The sequence below is a fragment of the Mercenaria mercenaria genome, chromosome 3 (genome assembly GCF_021730395.1).
Source record: "Mercenaria mercenaria strain notata chromosome 3, MADL_Memer_1, whole genome shotgun sequence".
Lineage (NCBI taxonomy): Eukaryota > Metazoa > Mollusca > Bivalvia > Venerida > Veneridae > Mercenaria > Mercenaria mercenaria.
Window position 1 is genome coordinate 36,745,076 of NC_069363.1, and position 16,921 is coordinate 36,761,996.

General features: G+C 34.2%; 3 protein-coding genes across 3 annotated transcripts; all 3 read left to right on the forward strand.

Annotated features, from left to right (window-relative positions):
* The first annotated feature begins 408 nt into the window (after nucleotides 1–408).
* LOC123525064 (complement C1q-like protein 2) lies at nucleotides 409–4,611 on the forward strand. The gene is made up of 2 exons (XM_045303774.2): nucleotides 409–677; nucleotides 2,641–4,611. Exons 1-2 carry the CDS (start codon nucleotides 542–544, stop codon nucleotides 3,198–3,200), a joined length of 696 nt encoding a protein of 231 aa, XP_045159709.2. The 5' UTR covers nucleotides 409–541; the 3' UTR covers nucleotides 3,201–4,611.
* Nucleotides 4,612–7,896: 3,285 nt separating this feature from the next.
* LOC128546139 (complement C1q-like protein 2) lies at nucleotides 7,897–8,708 on the forward strand. Its single transcript, XM_053539659.1, has 2 exons — nucleotides 7,897–8,218; nucleotides 8,551–8,708. Exons 1-2 carry the CDS (start codon nucleotides 7,897–7,899, stop codon nucleotides 8,706–8,708), a joined length of 480 nt encoding a protein of 159 aa, XP_053395634.1.
* A 1,809-nt stretch (nucleotides 8,709–10,517) lies between these two features.
* Nucleotides 10,518–15,708, forward strand: LOC123525063 (low affinity immunoglobulin epsilon Fc receptor-like). Its single transcript, XM_045303773.2, has 2 exons — nucleotides 10,518–10,666; nucleotides 13,231–15,708. The coding sequence occupies exons 1-2, from the start codon at nucleotides 10,636–10,638 to the stop codon at nucleotides 14,373–14,375; spliced, it is 1,176 nt and encodes a 391-aa protein (XP_045159708.2). The 5' UTR covers nucleotides 10,518–10,635; the 3' UTR covers nucleotides 14,376–15,708.
* The last annotated feature ends 1,213 nt before the right edge of the window (nucleotides 15,709–16,921 follow it).

The window sequence follows — 16,921 nt, forward strand, 5'->3', positions numbered from 1 at the left end:
AATCCGACTGATTTTTGAAGGAGATATGGCACCTTAAATATCACTTTAGATGAAGTTTGTCTGGACTGCCGATCGGATTTGAATGAAACTTTATAGGGTTTATTATTAAAAAGCCTAGTTGCATACATGTACTTGCACTTAACGGATTTGTGGCTGACTGGTTTTTGGTAGGGATATATCTCTTTGAAATAAAAGCTCTGTTTAACTTTGCTTTATACTCCATCACTAGCAATTGCTCTCAGGTGAGCGATGAAGAGCCAGCATAATTTACTTTAACGATTTACCTTGCTATTTCCCACAAGGATTAAGATTGTACTGTTTAGGCATTTATATTTGCCTTTCTGCCACATGCCATTTATCCTACGTTATAGGGAGACTTGAACTTTTTAAAAATTAGAACAATTGCTATTGCATGTTACCATGTTCCACTTCAAAAGGAATAAATACGAGGAAGTCTATTTATAATGCACGCTTGTTTTGGGATAATCTACTTTCGGTTTTCAAGTCTTAACATTCGGATTGTTATTAATACCTTTAAAGTATGTTGTTATATTATACACTGTCAATTCTAGCAATATTACTCGGTGTCGAGGTGCTTGTCGTTATGAAAAAGATGGAAAAGTTGCAGGCCGCGTACGATACATTACTAGAATCTTCTCGCAATCGCAATATCCAAGGTTGGTATACATGTACATCTGATTTTATCAAAAATTGTGTTCCATATCAGAGTTCCTACTTTCGGTTTGATTTAGCACGACAACAGGCTATAATATTCGCTTTTAAAAGATTTTCGATTAAGTGAACTCAAATTTAAATTTATCATAATAACTTGTGTACTAACGACGATGTAAAATTCTATCACGATAGCCCTACCAGTCTTATATATATTAACATCCGGTTACGTTTCGTTATATACCATGTCCTAATTATAGCAACAACCACCACTTTTTGTTAGTTTTGATTACAGAAATGAAATAATGTGTTTTGATTACAGAAATGAAATATTATAATGTGTATAAATGACAAATCAATCGTGTTTTTGAACATAAATATTATTGATAAAGTTTTAAAATAATTATGGGGTGTAAAAGTCATGTTTTGACACGTAACAACTTTTTTCTGCTACATGTATTTGATTTATTTTAGTATGACTTATTCATCCATTATAAGGGAAGATTTCCCTAGTTTCAATAGAGAGATTACAAAGCCATTCAATAAAAAAAAATATAAGTGAAAATTTAGCCCCATTCAAATACATGGTACTTTCACTTTGGAAAACAGTCAATAATTTCTAATCTGCACTTTCTTAAGTATCTTAAATACCCTCTATGTAACATGATAAGATAGGTTTGAAAAGAGAATGCGACCATTTCAATTTTTTTATGGACACACTTTTTGGAAATCCTGAATCAATTTTAATTTTTAAAGGCCTTTCCTGTGGTTATTGCTACTAATTATGCACTTTGATTTAAGTTCAGTGTCACTCTTGCATGCTTCTAGGATATTTGTATTAGTCATAAAAGATATTCTAGATGCATTTTTCACTAAGATAGCATATTTTCAGATACTAACTTGAAATGTGGAAAGTCCTCATCAAATGACCTTTACTTTACTTAATATATAAACACTTACTATGATTGTACAGCTAAATTCACAATTAAATATCATGTATAACAGTCATTTGATAAAAACTTCTGGTTTTTTAGTGGTACTACACATTTATACTGCACGTATTAAATGTAATGTATTGTAATACACAATTAAGATTAAAATTTTGTTTCCAATACATGTGCTAATTTAAGATAATTCCTGAGTATCTATGTGGAAAATAAGGGATTGCAACAGTGTGAATGGCCAAAATTAGTGACAGGTGACTGAAACAATAGCAATTCTTATGTGATTTGGATAGAGGTAACAATATGTTCTTTTATTGTTTTAATTTATGAGTTGTAAGCTACAATATAGAGAAGCCATTTTAAGAAAATCAAACTGGAAGGTAGAAATAACAGCAAACTTTCAATTAGGTCATAAGTTATCATACACCTGTCAAAGTTTGTCATTAGTTTTAACGATCTGTCAAAATTATTTTTACCTCTCAATTCTGCATATGCATTGTTTTTGTAAGTATCTTGGAAGGACATTGTAGTGTGTAACTTACTTTACATTCCACATCAATAGTTTTACATGAATTTGTTTTGTTGAGCTCACCTAAGTCATGTAAGAATTTCTATTGTTTTATTTCATTGTCTGTAATAAGGGTACCATACCACGATCCTAAGATATAAGAATTGTTCCTTTTGATGGGTAAAGGAAACTGTTTGGTTGAATCATAACGTAATAAATTTTGGAAAGAACTGAATATTCTTTGTTTTTTTTGTCATTCACTGGAAATTCAAAAACGTGATACCACCTTAATGCTATGTTTACATTCTATACTATGAAGTAATTTAATTGTTCATATTTTCAAATATGTCTATTATATCTTTAAGATAAACGTTTTGTTTATTTCATTTATTTACATAATTTTTGTTGATGTCGATCAACATTTGATTAAGCTCTTCCTTCATGAAGTACGTGTTTTCTGTCCTTCAAACGTTCATAAAATATATAATTTACGATTGCATATAATACTTTAAACAGATTGCGAATATGATGGTATGGGATCTCGAACAAGGAGTTGTCCCAACAAGGCGCATTCATCCGATGGAACTGCATGTGACGGTGACAACACACAATGTGAGTCATTCAATGAGAAAAGACGCCCACCTATCATTTCCGCATTCTCTGTGAGTGACCCGAGATCTGTGAGTTCCCCGGAGACTGAATACAAGCTTCAGCAGTACACCACTGTGAACATAAACGAAGGAAAAGACTTCAACCCTTCTGCTGGAATATTTACGTGCAGTAAACCTGGAGTGTATTACTTTACTGCCACCCTTATCAAGAAACGTGCCGACGTCAGTGTTGATCGTGTTGATCTTGTGCAGTGTTACATTTACAAAAATATGTCACCACAAATACTTCTATATGCTGATCCCACAGATAACGATACCGATAAAGGTCATGCTGCAATCAGCAACTCTGTTGTTCTGAGACTGGACACAGATGATATTGTTTACTTGGGCTGGTGTGATGATCCAAATACCTCTTTAGAAAAATGGACATCGTTCTCGGGATTCCTTTTATATCCTGACAGTTAAAGTCATCGGGAACATACAACCGTTTCTTGCGTCAAACGCCTTTAGTTCTAACTTTACTCAATTCATTCCAAGTTATCCTTTACATGCAAAGAATATCAATAATGAAAACCGTTTGTGTTTTGTATATTTATTATCAATAATATTTACATTGTTAAATAAAAAAGGACACAGTTATCTTTTTCTGAAAATATTCAAATGCATTCTGCTACTGTCATATGATAAAACCTTATTGGCAAGAATAAGTGTTAGGGAATTTTGGCTTTTCACGAACAGGTTGTGTATGGACTTTTCAAAAGAAATATCACGTTCACTGTTTTAGAATTGTTTCCAGTCATGGGATGAGATTATAAATTCAGGAGATTATAAATTCAGGAGCTTTGAAAAGCGTTTTTAGTGTTTGCAGAAGCTGGAGAAAATTAGTGTTGATAAAGTGTTTCCCAGCATTCATGTACTGTCAGTATATACTGATTTATTTTCTGGTGTATGTAAACATGTTATTTGATTAAAATTAGACGGTGAATAATGTATCTAATGTAAACATGTATATATTTTTCTTAAATACTTAGTAATAGGAACAATGTAACAGGAAATGTTGCTCTGAACGAGTAATTTTACTTACCGAGACTTCCATGACTGGATATGTATGTTAAACTACAGAAATCTGTAGCCGGTCTGGTTGGATTCAAGTGATGCATTTCGGAAGTCAGACGACTAGTATTATATATATATATTTTTATTTTTCCTTTGTTTTTCTTTGCTACATGTACCATTGCACTGCTGTGACGTTTTTTTGCCCGTTTGAATAGCTTTAATTTTGTTCACAATTCCTATTTCTTAACTCCCTTTTCCCTTTTTTAAAAGTCATTCTCATTGATTATTTCTTTTCAAAGCACATGGACAGTGTCCAGAGACTAAATTACAAGGCAACCTCTGTAGAGCAACACCCTTCGAGAGATATAAATATTAACTGTTACTGTTTGTAGAGGTTGTTGTTCTGGAGAGGTAAATTTGATAGTATATTTCAGCTTTGGAAAATTTTGATAATGTTGTTATAGAGTTCCATACCTCATGTTTTTATTTCGATGTAAATGAGATGTGGAACCAAAATTTGTAGTGCTGTTTGGCGCAATATAACCTATACTGTGTTGGTGCGCCGTAAAACCCAAATAAATAAATAAATAAATAAATTTTTATAGAGAGGACTTTGTTAAAGAGAGGGCCGCTCTGGAGAGGTTGTACTGTAAATAAAACAATGTAGCTGTTTGCTTAAATTAAATGTGAGTTGCATTTATAGAACAATATTTCTATTATGCATTTCATATATCTGCTTTAGCATAAAAAGTTTGATGGAATTAATCTTGTTCGTTTTTGTTAAAATATTAATATGGTGATAATAACTAATTTTTCTGTGTATCAGAGTCCGTCGAGGTTTAAAAGTGTCAGTCTGCCCGTCTTTTCATCCGCTCGTCAGACGTTCGTCCGTTCGTCAGTCTATCACAAAAGTTATATTGATGGCATTTCAACGAAACATTTTAGAAAGGTTCAATACTAAGGCAGTTTCTGCATACCTCAGCATTTTAATCCGACTAATTTTTGAAGGAGATAGAGCACTTTAAATATCACTTTTGATAAAGTTTGTCTGGACTACTTCTCCTATACTACCGATCGGATTTGAATGAAACTTTAAGCCTAGTTGCACATACTTGCACTTAAAGGCACTGACCTTCAGATCGTTCCACAACAAAAAGACAGATTTTTTTTCCCTATCTGGAAATTAATGTTATATTTCTTAAGAACGCTATGAAACTTAATTACTGACCTACTACATGTTACGGAAACACATGAAAATCAGTTATTTTTAGGTAGCAGGGTACACTACGAATTTGGTTGTCTGTAAATTACAGTGAGGGATATTGATTGTTTATTCTTTAGAAAATTTTAACAGCTAATATATGTCAGTTGTAAAAGTAACTGCTGCTAGCTTTGTATGAATCGATGAGTCATCTTCTGCGCGGGGAATTCAAATCATTGAAGAGTTCCATGTTTGTTGATTGACACTCGGGTATATTTTTGCTATTTTGTGAAAAACCGAGATGCAAGGCCGACATTCCATTAATATCCTATAGTTCATTAGGGCCTAATTAATTGAGAAATGCAATTTAAAAAAATGGACATCTTTCCTGCAAAGGGATCATTGCAGGCTGCCCAAAAAGTGCAAAATTGATGATTTTGGCGTGTTATTTTAAATGGATGGGGTACAACTTTCATTTTGATTACTTTCTGTATTATTGTATGACAGTCCTGATTTTGTCATTAATTAAAAGCACAAAACATGCACACAATTTATCAAATGACCACTCTGATTCTGCACATAAGGAAAATGCAATATTACGACTCGCTACATGTAAGCCTGGCCGTGCCCAAAATGTTTGAATCCAAGTGTACCCTGCTACCTTACTACTTTTTACGATTAAAATTGAAAAGCTTTTGTAACGCTTGACTCGAGGTAAACTGCCTTTATTATATCTGTATTTAACGTGCATTGAACACACAATCCTCCACAGCGCTATTGGTAACGGCAGCGAAAACTTTCTTATTGGCGGCCATCTTTTTTTCTTGATTTGGCATTTCTGAAATAGTTTAGAAACAAATTCATATTCAAATGTTCATAACATGACCAAGACATATTATTTATAGCCAAAATCTGGAGGTCAGTGCCTTTAACGGGTTTATGGTCGATTGATTTTTTGGTAGGGTTATATGTCTTTGGAATAAAAACTCTGTTTAACTATGCAATACACTCTGTAAACCAGCAATTGCTCTCAGGTTAGCGGTAAAGGGCTTTATTTTTTGGGTTGTCTTTATTTTACCTTACTATTTCCCACAAGGATTTACATTGTACTGCTTAGCATTTGTATTTGTCTTTCTGCCACATGCCATTTATCCTGCCATTTAAATGAAACGTTATAGGGAGACTTTATCTTTTTAAAAAATCCGCTTCAAAAGGAGGCTATTTATAACGCACGCTTGATTTGGGATAATCTACTTCCGGTTTTGAAGTTGTCATTAATACCTTCAAAGTATGTTATTATACTATACACTCTCATTTCTAGCAATTTTCCTCGGTGTCGAGGTGCTTGTCGTTATGAAAAAGATGGAAAAGTTGCAGGCCGCGTACGATACATTATCTGGTTGGTATACATGTACAACTGATTTTATCAAAAATTGTGTTTATACAATGTATGTTAGATTTCATACTTTTCGGTTTGATTTAGCACGACAACAGGCTATAACATTTGATTTAAAAAGATTTTCGATTAAGTGAACAAAAATTTATATTTATCATAACTTGTGTATTAAGGACGATGTAAAATTCTACCTAGAACAGCCCTGCCAGGCTTATATATTTATACATCCGGTTACGTTGTCCTAATTATGCACTTAATTAAAGTTCAGTGATTTAAGTTTAGTTTCACTCTTGCCTTCTATAATATTTGTATTAATCATTAAAGATATTCTAGCTGCATCTTTCACTAAAATAGCTGATTTTCAGATACAAACTTGAAATGTGGAAAGTCCTCATCAAATGACTTACTTTTACTTACTGTGATTGTATAACTACATTCACAATTAAATATCATGTATAACAGTCATTTGATAAAATATCCAGGTTTTAGTGGTACTACAAATTTATACTGCCCTTAGCTATACATGTATTGAATGTAATGTATTGTAATACATAATTGGGATTAAAGTTTTGTTTCCAATACATGTGCTAATTAATTTAAAAAAAGGGATTGCAAGAGTGTGAATGACCCAAATTAGTGACAGGTGACTGAAACAATAGCAATTCTTATGTGTTCTGGATAGACAAAACGACAGTAAGGTAATAATATATTCTTTTATTGTTTTGAATTAAGCTACAGTATAGAAGATCCATTTTAAGAAAATCAAACTGGAAGGTAGAAATAATAGCAAACTTCCAATTGGGTCATGAGTAGGACATTGTAATGTGTAGCTTACTTTACATTCCAGATCAATATTTTTACTTGAAATTGTTTTGTTGAAATCACCTAAGTCACGTAAGAATTTCTATTGTTTTAGTTTATTGTCTGTAATAAGGTACCAAACCTCGATCCTAAGATATAAGAATTGTTCCTTCCTGATGGGTAAAGGAAACTGTTGGACTGAATCATAACGTAATGAATTTTGGAACAAACTGAATATTCTTTGTTTTTTATCATTCCCATACCACCTTAATGCTATGTGTACATACAGGAATACGAAGTAATTTAACTGTTCATATTTTCAAACATGTGTATTATATCTTTAAATCAAACGTTTGTTGATTTCATTTATTTACATAGTTTCTGTTGATTTGATTAAGCTCTTCTTTCATGAAATACTGTGAAATCATTTAATTTCGCGGACATGAAATGGTTTTTGTCAAAACAGCAATTTCATAGGGATATAAATTTGTGGATTTCAACTTTTGAACATAAAATGAATGGGAATTTTACTTGTTCGTTGGGGTTAAATTTCGTTGGTGGATTGGCTCAACCACCAAATCCACGAAAATTAGTCCCCCACGAATATTAATGATTTCACAGTACGTGTTTTCTGTCTTTTTAACGTTCATAGAATATATAATTTACGATTGTATATGATAATTTAAACAGATGGCGAAAATGATGGTATGGGATCTCGAACAAGGAGTTGTTCCAACAAGGCGCATTCACCCGATGGAACAGCATGTGACGGTTACAACACACAATGTGAGTCATGCAATGAGAAAAGACGCCCACCTATTATTTCCGCATTCTCTGTGAGTGAACCGAGATCTGTGAGTTCCCCGGAGACTGAATACAAGCTTCAGCAGTACACCACTGTGAACATAAACGAAGGAAAAGACTTCAACCCTTCTTCTGGAATATTTACGTGTAGTAAAGCTGGAGTGTATTACTTTACTGCCACACTTATCAAGAAACGTGCCGACGTCAGTGTTGATCTTGTGCAGTGTTACATCTGCAAATAGCTCAGTAGGTAAGAGCGTGGTCTACGGATCGCGGGGTCGCGAGTTCGCCCTCGGCGGCGTATGTTCTCCGTGACTATTGATAACGACATGTGTCTGAAATCATTAGTCTCACCTCTGATAATCATGTGGGAAGTTGGCAGTTACTGCGGAGAACAGTTGTACTGGTACAGAACCCAGGAACACTGGTTAGGTTAACTGCCCGCCGTTACATGACTGAAATACTGTTGAAAAACGGCGTTAAACCCAAAACAAACAAACAAACAAACATCTGCAAAAATACTTCAACACAAATCCTTCTATATGCTGATCCCACAGATGATGATACCGATAAAGGTCATGCTGCAATCAGCAACTCTGTTGTTCTGCGACTGGACACAGATGACATTGTTTACTTGGGCTGGTGTGATGATCCAAATACCTCTTTAGAGAAATGGTCATCATTCTCGGGATTCCTTTTATATCCTGACATTTGAATTCCTTTAAATGCAAAGAATATCAATAATGAAAACCGTTTGTGTTCTGTATATTTATTATCAATAATACTTACATTGTTAATTGTTAAATAAAAACGACAGAACTCTCTTTCTGAAAATATTCAAATGCATTCTGCTACTGTCATATGATAATAGGGTTATTATAACAGTAGCTCGATCTGGGAGGCTGTATTTGGCCAGAGTGGATTTTGCCAGATCGGATCTCACGAGGCACGCATGCAAAGTCCCAGATCTAGCTACTGCTGTAATGACCCCTTCATTATATACCTCCACCTTTTTGTTTGTTTATTTGTAATCGAACGAAATCTTAAATGTTTGTTGATGTTAAAAGGAAATAAGTGATGTTTTTGTGTGCGCTATTTATATAACTGTGTCAGCTCATGCATATTCAATGAAAGTAGTCCACCAACATAATATAGAAAGGTACTATCAGGATTTTTTTCAGCCTGTTCATATTTCCTTGTAAAATGCAAGCTGTATTTTTGACAGAATGTACGAGGGGTGTTCCAAAAATAATGTCATTTGTGTTTTATTTCACGAAAATCGTGTCATGTGTACACAAAACAACCTCGTGTCGATAGAACGATCACTGAATCGTAAAACAGGTAAATATCGCGCTCACACGTTCATTGACTTTGGTACAGTGTACATTGCTTTATTGCGTATTCATTACACTTTACACAAAATGAATGGGAAAAGAGCTGAAAATGTGCTTGAAATTAGGGCCTACATAAAAGGTAGGTCGCTACTCGGCATGAAACTTGTAGATATTCACCGTGAGGTGTGCGACATTTATGGGGAAGGTCAAATGTCTCATGGGACTATTTTCAGCTAAATTCAGGACCGGACAGCAGCAACTCAAAGATGCTGCTCGCACAGATCGTCCTGCAACAACTACGTCGAAAGGTAACATCGAAAAAATCCTCAATTTGCTAAAAAAGGATGCCCGATTCACCGTAAGGCAATTGGCCCGACTGACAAACTTGTCGTTAGCACGAGTTCATGGAATTTTGAAGAAACACCTAAAACTTAGAAAAATAAATGCAAGATGGATGCCCCATTTGTTAACAGATGAACAAAAGAGGACCCGTGTAACAATGGCAAAAAAAACACTTCTGAACATGTACCTAAAATACAGCAAAAAGGTTTTTGATAATATAGTTACTAGTAATGGAACCTGGATTTATTATTTTGAACCAAAACGGAAGTATTCCAACCGAATTTGGAGAGACGCCCAAGTTTTGCCAAACGAATACGAACGGTGAAGAAGGTTTTGTATGTATTTTTTTCACTCATAAGGGTCCAATCATTCAAATTCCGGTACCAAAAGGCAGTACGGTCATAGGAAAATTCTATAAAAAAGTTGTTCTAAGAAAATTGAAGAACTACTACAAAAGTCGCCGCCCTAAAACAGGACTTAAGTACCTCCGACTTTTGCATGATAATGCACCCGCTCACAAGGCACGCATTGTGACCGAGTTTTTGGAGTCGGAGGTTACCGTCCTTCCACACCCTCCGTTTTCGCCAGACCTGGCCCCCCTGCGACTATTTTCTGTTTCCCAAACTTAAATATCATCTGTCTGGAAAGAGATACAAATCGAGAAATGCCCTTGGATCTGCTGTTTATCAGTATCTGATGGGTGTTCCCATAGAAAAGTATGAACAATGCTTCCAAAAGAGGATTGACCGGCTCAAAAGGTGTATTCAGGCTGCCGGAGAGTATTTTGAAGGGCAGAGCAAGTTAAAATGATCAGAACATTTGCAGTATAGGAGAACAGATGCAAAGAAGAAAGTGTATTGGCAAGAATAAGTGTCAGGGAAGTTTGGTTTTTCACGAACAGGTTGTGTATGAAATTTTCAAAAGAAATACCACGTTCACTGTTTTAGAATTGTTTTCAGACATGGGATGAGATTATATATTCAGGAGTTTGCAGAAGGTACAGAAAATTAGTGTTTATATAGCATTTCAGAGTATTCATGTGCAGTCAGTATATACTATTTATTTTCTGGTGTATGTAAACAACATGATACTCGATTCCCTGTTAAAATGTTTAGACGGTGAATAATGTATCTGATGTAATTACTTAAACATGTATATATATATTTCTTAAAAATAATAGGGACAATGTAACAGGAAATGTCACTCTTAACAAGTAATTGTACTTACCGGGACTTTCATGACTGGATATGTATGTTAAACTGCAGAAATCTCTATATGTTGGTTTATGTATATGTGTTAAAGTGACTTGTTTAAATTTGTACTTTGATTCATGCATATGCATTTTAGATTATAGAACTTTGTTTAAGCATGTGTGTTTGTTTATGCATATGTATGTTTAACTATAGAAACTTGTATTAATTCATATATATCTTATTGCTGCACATGTATGTTACACTATGGAGACTTATATAACAGTGTGTGTTCGTTTATGCACATAGAAACTAATTGTATGAATTCGGCACTTGTTTATACCGTACATATGTACATAATGCTATGTTTTACTTCAAATGATTTGAATTAATTTATAAGGCGCCATTATAAGACATGTATGATTATGTTTTCATTAACTTGTAAGAATATGAGGATGAAATGTTGAGTAACTGAAACATCAGATAAAAGGAAATTACGTTGCATGCTTTACATATGGTCAAACTATCTTTTGTCAAAGTCACTTGTAAAAACATTGCATCTGCATCTTAATTGTCTTACTTTAATACAAACAAATATTCTCTATTTACTGTAGTCAATTAAAGATTGCTAGGTCGTCTGTCTGTGTTAAAGTACGCTTGTTTACCTCACAAATATATCTGCGCTGAACCTTTTTTTAACCCTTGGAAGGATTTCAAACAATTTGCGACAAACGTAAATGTTTCAAAAAATGACATGAAGAATGCAAGTTTCCCTCACGTCGACTGAAGGTCAAGTTATTCTTCCAAATGCGGTTATTTTCATTTATAATCCCACATATTATTAAAAACGGATCATGAATTCTTTAGATATTTATTAAGTGGGAAATACATCGAACATGATAAATTGATTCTCAAAACAAAGGTTAATGTCTCAAAATTACAGCTGTGACTGTCTTTGAGGGAAGCAATGATTGAGTATTGTCAGCCATCTTTAATTCATTTTGGCGGGATTTAACTGAAATTAACAGAGACACCACATCATGTAAATTAAAGGAATTTTAACCATTATAGAGTAAGTGCAAATCTAATTTGGTTGTAAAAGGACATGTATAAATACATACATTAACTATTTGCTCTTTACTTGAAGCTGATAAGTTTAAAAGAAAAATGACAAGATTTTCGTATGTTTTCGTGACAAAGAAAGTTTTATAAACAATTTATGATGTATAGTTTCTATTTTGTATCCTTCTCTTGAATTTTGAAATTGCTATACTGTTAACATATTTCATATTGTGCTTTACTTACTAGATAATTTATTTTGCCATTTTTTGTGGTAAATGCTATCCTTTTTAGAAAATTACAATTAATCCTTAAACGCAATCTGACTAAAGTACATCTCCTATTACGCTACGCATAGGATCTGAAAACGACCTATTCATTGCCTCGTTCTGACGGCCCTTTCACTAGCCAATCAGAGCCTAGCTAGCTTACAACATCTTGCAAATCTACCTCTAGCATTGACTTTTGATATTTACAATTCTTATGTCGTAATGTATCAGATAGCCGGTTAGCTCAGTCGGTAGGCCACTTGCTTTGTAAGCGAGGGGTTCCAGGTTCGAGTCCTGGAATAATTGCATTTTTTTCTTACTCTTTGACAATCGAACAAGTCGCCTGATTGGATAACATAAAATAGCAATAACGGAAATCCAAAATATACAGAAGACGAATGTGAATGGGTCGTTCTCAGATCTTCGTTTAGAAGATCAAGTACTTTAGTCAGATTGTCCTTAAACGTTTTGTACCTCTGCTTTCGTTCCTTAAAATAATGCACTTTTTTCAACACCTGTAATATTTCTACAGCTGTAACTTTTAGGAATATTTACAACTATAACATTTACATTTTTACAGCTGTAAGTGCTTTTACAGCTATATCTCATTTGCATGATTCGACCTGATTTACAGTCGTTAAACAGCTGTAAATTGAACTTTACAGCTGTAAAATCAATATCGTTATATAAAAGCTGAATTTGAAATGTTCATGATTGTAATTTTGAACAAAACATGCAGGTCTTTTACAGCTTTAAAATTTCGTACACGTAATTACTGCCAGTAAGGCAACTTGCAAATTATATAATAACCTTGACTTCTGTTACAATAAACTAAAATGTTTACAATGTTTACGCCAAAACAAGATAAATAAATCGTACCGCCCTCAAAAATATTCAGCCTAAAGTAATTGCTTAATTGATATAGATATTACATAATTAAAATATCAGTTAGTAATAAATGACTATTCTTTTAAGTTTACAGTAAAACATGTTATTGCATTGTACGATAAATATGTTGTCCACTAAAATTCTTCTTATTTTAGAAGTCGGTATCTGTTTTGCGGCTTCGGGTACCGAACGGCGGATTGATGACCTGGAATTACGATTAGATAATGCGCTTAATAAAACAGAAAAAGACATTTCGGCGTTAAAAGCTACAATTACAGGAATGAACATATCTGACTTTCAGAATTGTAAAGACGGCATGGATGAAGTACTAAACGACACTGAAGGAAAAATGGATACGAAAGATTTGACGTTGTTAAGAGATAAAGAAGGAAAAGAAAGCTTAACAATGAAAGAAAACATAAAACGGGTGTATGCGCACGTTGAGAAAAACTCGGTGGCATTAATGAATGAGTTTCAAAAGACACTGACTGTTCTGATGAAACAACATAGGAATATAAACCAAAAGATAAAGTCAAATACAAATAATATAAGAAAACTAGAACAAAAGATGTCCGAGAAAGACAACAAAAGTGGTCAGCTAGATATTGCGAAGTTGGAAGACAAACTGTCTGTTCTCGACGATAACTTCTATGATTTGAAAAACAATCTTGAAAAATATAATTCAGACTTTTACTACTTCGAGCGACGATTGTCGAAGTTAGACAAAAAAGATTACGACATTGATGAAAGCATTAAAAAGACTTTTCACAGTGTTGCAAGTATAGACCACAGCCTTGTTGAAATGGACCAGCGCTATCAAGAATTTGCCAAAGATTTAAAAGATTTCAAGACTGAGATAAGAAATAAAATCGAGGAAATTAAAACAGAACTTAGCATATCCACAAAAGTCGAACAACCCGTAACGAAAACTTGTCCGCCTGATTGGGTCCAACATGGAAATATATGCTATCTATATAACAAAGAAACGGGTGAAGATTGGGAAACAGCCTTGCGCATGTGTAAAAATATTGGCGCGAAACTAGCAGAGCCAGATACAAAAGAAGAAATGATTTTTCTACGCAGATTTGTTCACGGTTGGATTGGAGCTACAGATGTAGATAATGAAGGAGTTTTTATCTGGGAAAGTTCAAAGGAGGCTGTAAAATCTTTCCCATGGTGGCCGGGAATGCCGGACGACCACGGCGGGGACCAGGACTGTGCCAGCATTTGGGGAACCATGATCAATGATGAAGATTGTTCCAAAAGATACCGTTATGTGTGCGAAAAAGAACTTCAGTGAAAAAAAGCATGCTGAATGAAGAAACTTCTGTTCGCGTTATATTTATAATATTTTTATGTTGTGACAAAGTAGTAGTGTATTACATCTTAAGGTCGTCCTGCACGTTTGGATCGAAATTTTTTCTACATTGTATAATTCGGATTTTTCAAAACTTATATATAACATAATATACCTAGAAAATTCAGCAAAAAAAGGATATAGTCGTGTGCTTGATCTTTTTGCTAGACTGATTTGAAAAATGTGGACCTCACGCATTTATTTTCATAATGTTGGTCTATGGGAAAATCATAAATCATAATTTTCATAACATTTTCGCGAATAGAATTTTTCTACAGTGTAGATTTTGATGAAACATCTCACAGTTGTATATAAACATATGACCTATAATGTGGTGGTATAAATTATATAGGTCCGTGTGCTTATTTTTGAGATATTTGACCATGATTAAAGTGAATCGAATATTTCACACTAATTTTCAGACATTATTTTGAATGATTTAACTTGTCATATGTTTTAATGTCACATGTTGACTACAGAAATATACTTAGTAGTAATATATTCTAATAAATTTACTCACAGGTTGTCATTCATTCATAAAATGATTTTCATTTCCGTACGCCGAATCTAGGGTCTATTCTACGTTTTCCGGATAAATGACGGTACGCCATCACTTCAAACGTGCAGAACTACCTCAATAGTCGGTTGTTACAGATTTTATTGATATTACACAATCACCAAGTCATATATTTCATAATCGTGGAACAAAATCGCGGTTCTTACGACGCGTGAATATTGATATACATCGTTTGGAAATACCAGTGACTGTCGCGTTTGGAAAAACTTTTGCATTGAAACTCGAGATTCCAGAAGCAACAAAGGAAGAATACCACATGTAGACCAGGTTTCATGATCGAACAATCTTGATATTGAGGATAACCCCGCACTGACAAATATTCTGAAAAACTGCCGAATTTGCATGATCTGTTCTTTTTTTCTGGTGTTGTAATATCTTTTTTATAATAACGAGAGTTTCTGAACTATTTTGAAAGGAAACAGCTGTGTGTCTTTTAAGAGACCATTGCTCGTCCGCAATATATTTTATCGCCGCATGAATATCCCAAACATTCTTCTATTTATTTTAAACTGTGATATAATATAATGTCAATATATTGTTTTATAAAGACACCAATCTCAAATAATACATTGTCATATGAAATTTTATGTAGACAACTGTAAAGTCATTATTTATTTGAAACTTAACATTGGGAAATGACATAACTATGTTTGCCTGAATATAGAACACATTAAACTGCCATTGTGCTTATACATACATTGTCCTGTTTGTTTTGAATTTGCTTTAACATAACACCGCCATAATTTTAGGTCATTGGTGATTAAGGACACCAGGTGCCTTCCCGGGCATTATTTCAGGCACGAGCGGGCACCTAGGTAGATCTATCGACCTTCCCAAAGCCAACTGGATGGCTTCCTCTCATGAAAAAACTATGTTTGTTACAGCTTAGAAATGATACTGATCGTGAGAATCGTATCGTATTCTGGAAATATTATCAAATTATTACACAGATTTTATAACCTTTATTAAAACCGATGAAACCACTAAATGCTCTCGTTCTATGAACTGTCACAATCGCATATTTTATCATTGTATCGAGATGAAGATGACACCAAATAGAACGGCAAAGGAGAAGTATTTACTACAAAACACAACCCAACATTAAGAAACTAAAATAACTAAATCGTCATTTTAACCATTTGTACTGAAACAAACAGTGATACTGCTATCATCAGTGACATACACTATGTTTTTAAATAAGAGGTAAATATCAAATGAGCCGCGCCATGAGAAAACCAACATAATGCGTTTGCGACCAGCATGGATCCAGACAAGACTGCGCATCCGCGCAGTCTGGTCAAGATCCATGCTATTCGCTCACGGTTTTTCTAATTGCAATAGGCTTTGAAAGCGAACAGCATGGATCCTGACCAGACTGCGCGGATGCGCAGGCTGGTCTGGATCCATGCTGGTCGCAAACGCACTATGTTGGTTTTCTCATGGCGCGGCTCAAATATGAATTAAATACTGTGGAAAAGTTGGACATTCTGGCATAGCTTTAATTAAAAAAGAATACAACCCTAAGAAAATGGAAAGGTCTGAAGGCAAACCAATGATGTAATGAAAAAAATCAGAAGGGAACATAATTCACAGCAGTACTCCAAAAACATATCAAGTATTGAATAAGCTTAACAACTTTCAGGAGTCAATTTCCCAAATAACTCGAGACTTTAAGGAATTCTTGAACTTTGAAATGATAGCAAAAATAAAACGAGATTACTGCAAACACTAACCGAATCTCCAAATATGAAAAGATTTCTTCTAATGTAACCAAGATTGACTGAATGTGATTTCTTTCATACCGACTGGAATTTCTCCGGTATTTTACCTGTAATGAAAAGTCCCCTCTCATACCAGGGGTATAAGATGACTCTCAAGGTGCAAGTGGTAGCACAACGAACAATTTTGATGA

What these genes read in the sequence shown, in the direction of transcription:
- LOC123525063 (XM_045303773.2), top strand. Translation starts at nt 10,636, where the DNA reads ATGAGATTATATATTCAGGAGTTTGCAGAAG. An exon ending in TATTCAGGAGTTTGCAGAAG is followed by an intron (nt 10,667 to 13,230) that starts GTACAGAAAATT and finishes TTCTTATTTTAG; the next exon opens with AAGTCGGTATCTGTTTTGCG.
- LOC128546139 (XM_053539659.1), top strand. Translation starts at nt 7,897, where the DNA reads ATGGGATCTCGAACAAGGAGTTGTTCCAACAAGGCGCATTCACCCGAT. An exon ending in CAGTGTTGATCTTGTGCAGT is followed by an intron (nt 8,219 to 8,550) that starts GTTACATCTGCA and finishes CTGATCCCACAG; the next exon opens with ATGATGATACCGATAAAGGT.
- LOC123525064 (XM_045303774.2), top strand. Translation starts at nt 542, where the DNA reads ATGTTGTTATATTATACACTGTCAATTCTAGCAATATTACTCGGTGTC. An exon ending in TCGCAATCGCAATATCCAAG is followed by an intron (nt 678 to 2,640) that starts GTTGGTATACAT and finishes TACTTTAAACAG; the next exon opens with ATTGCGAATATGATGGTATG.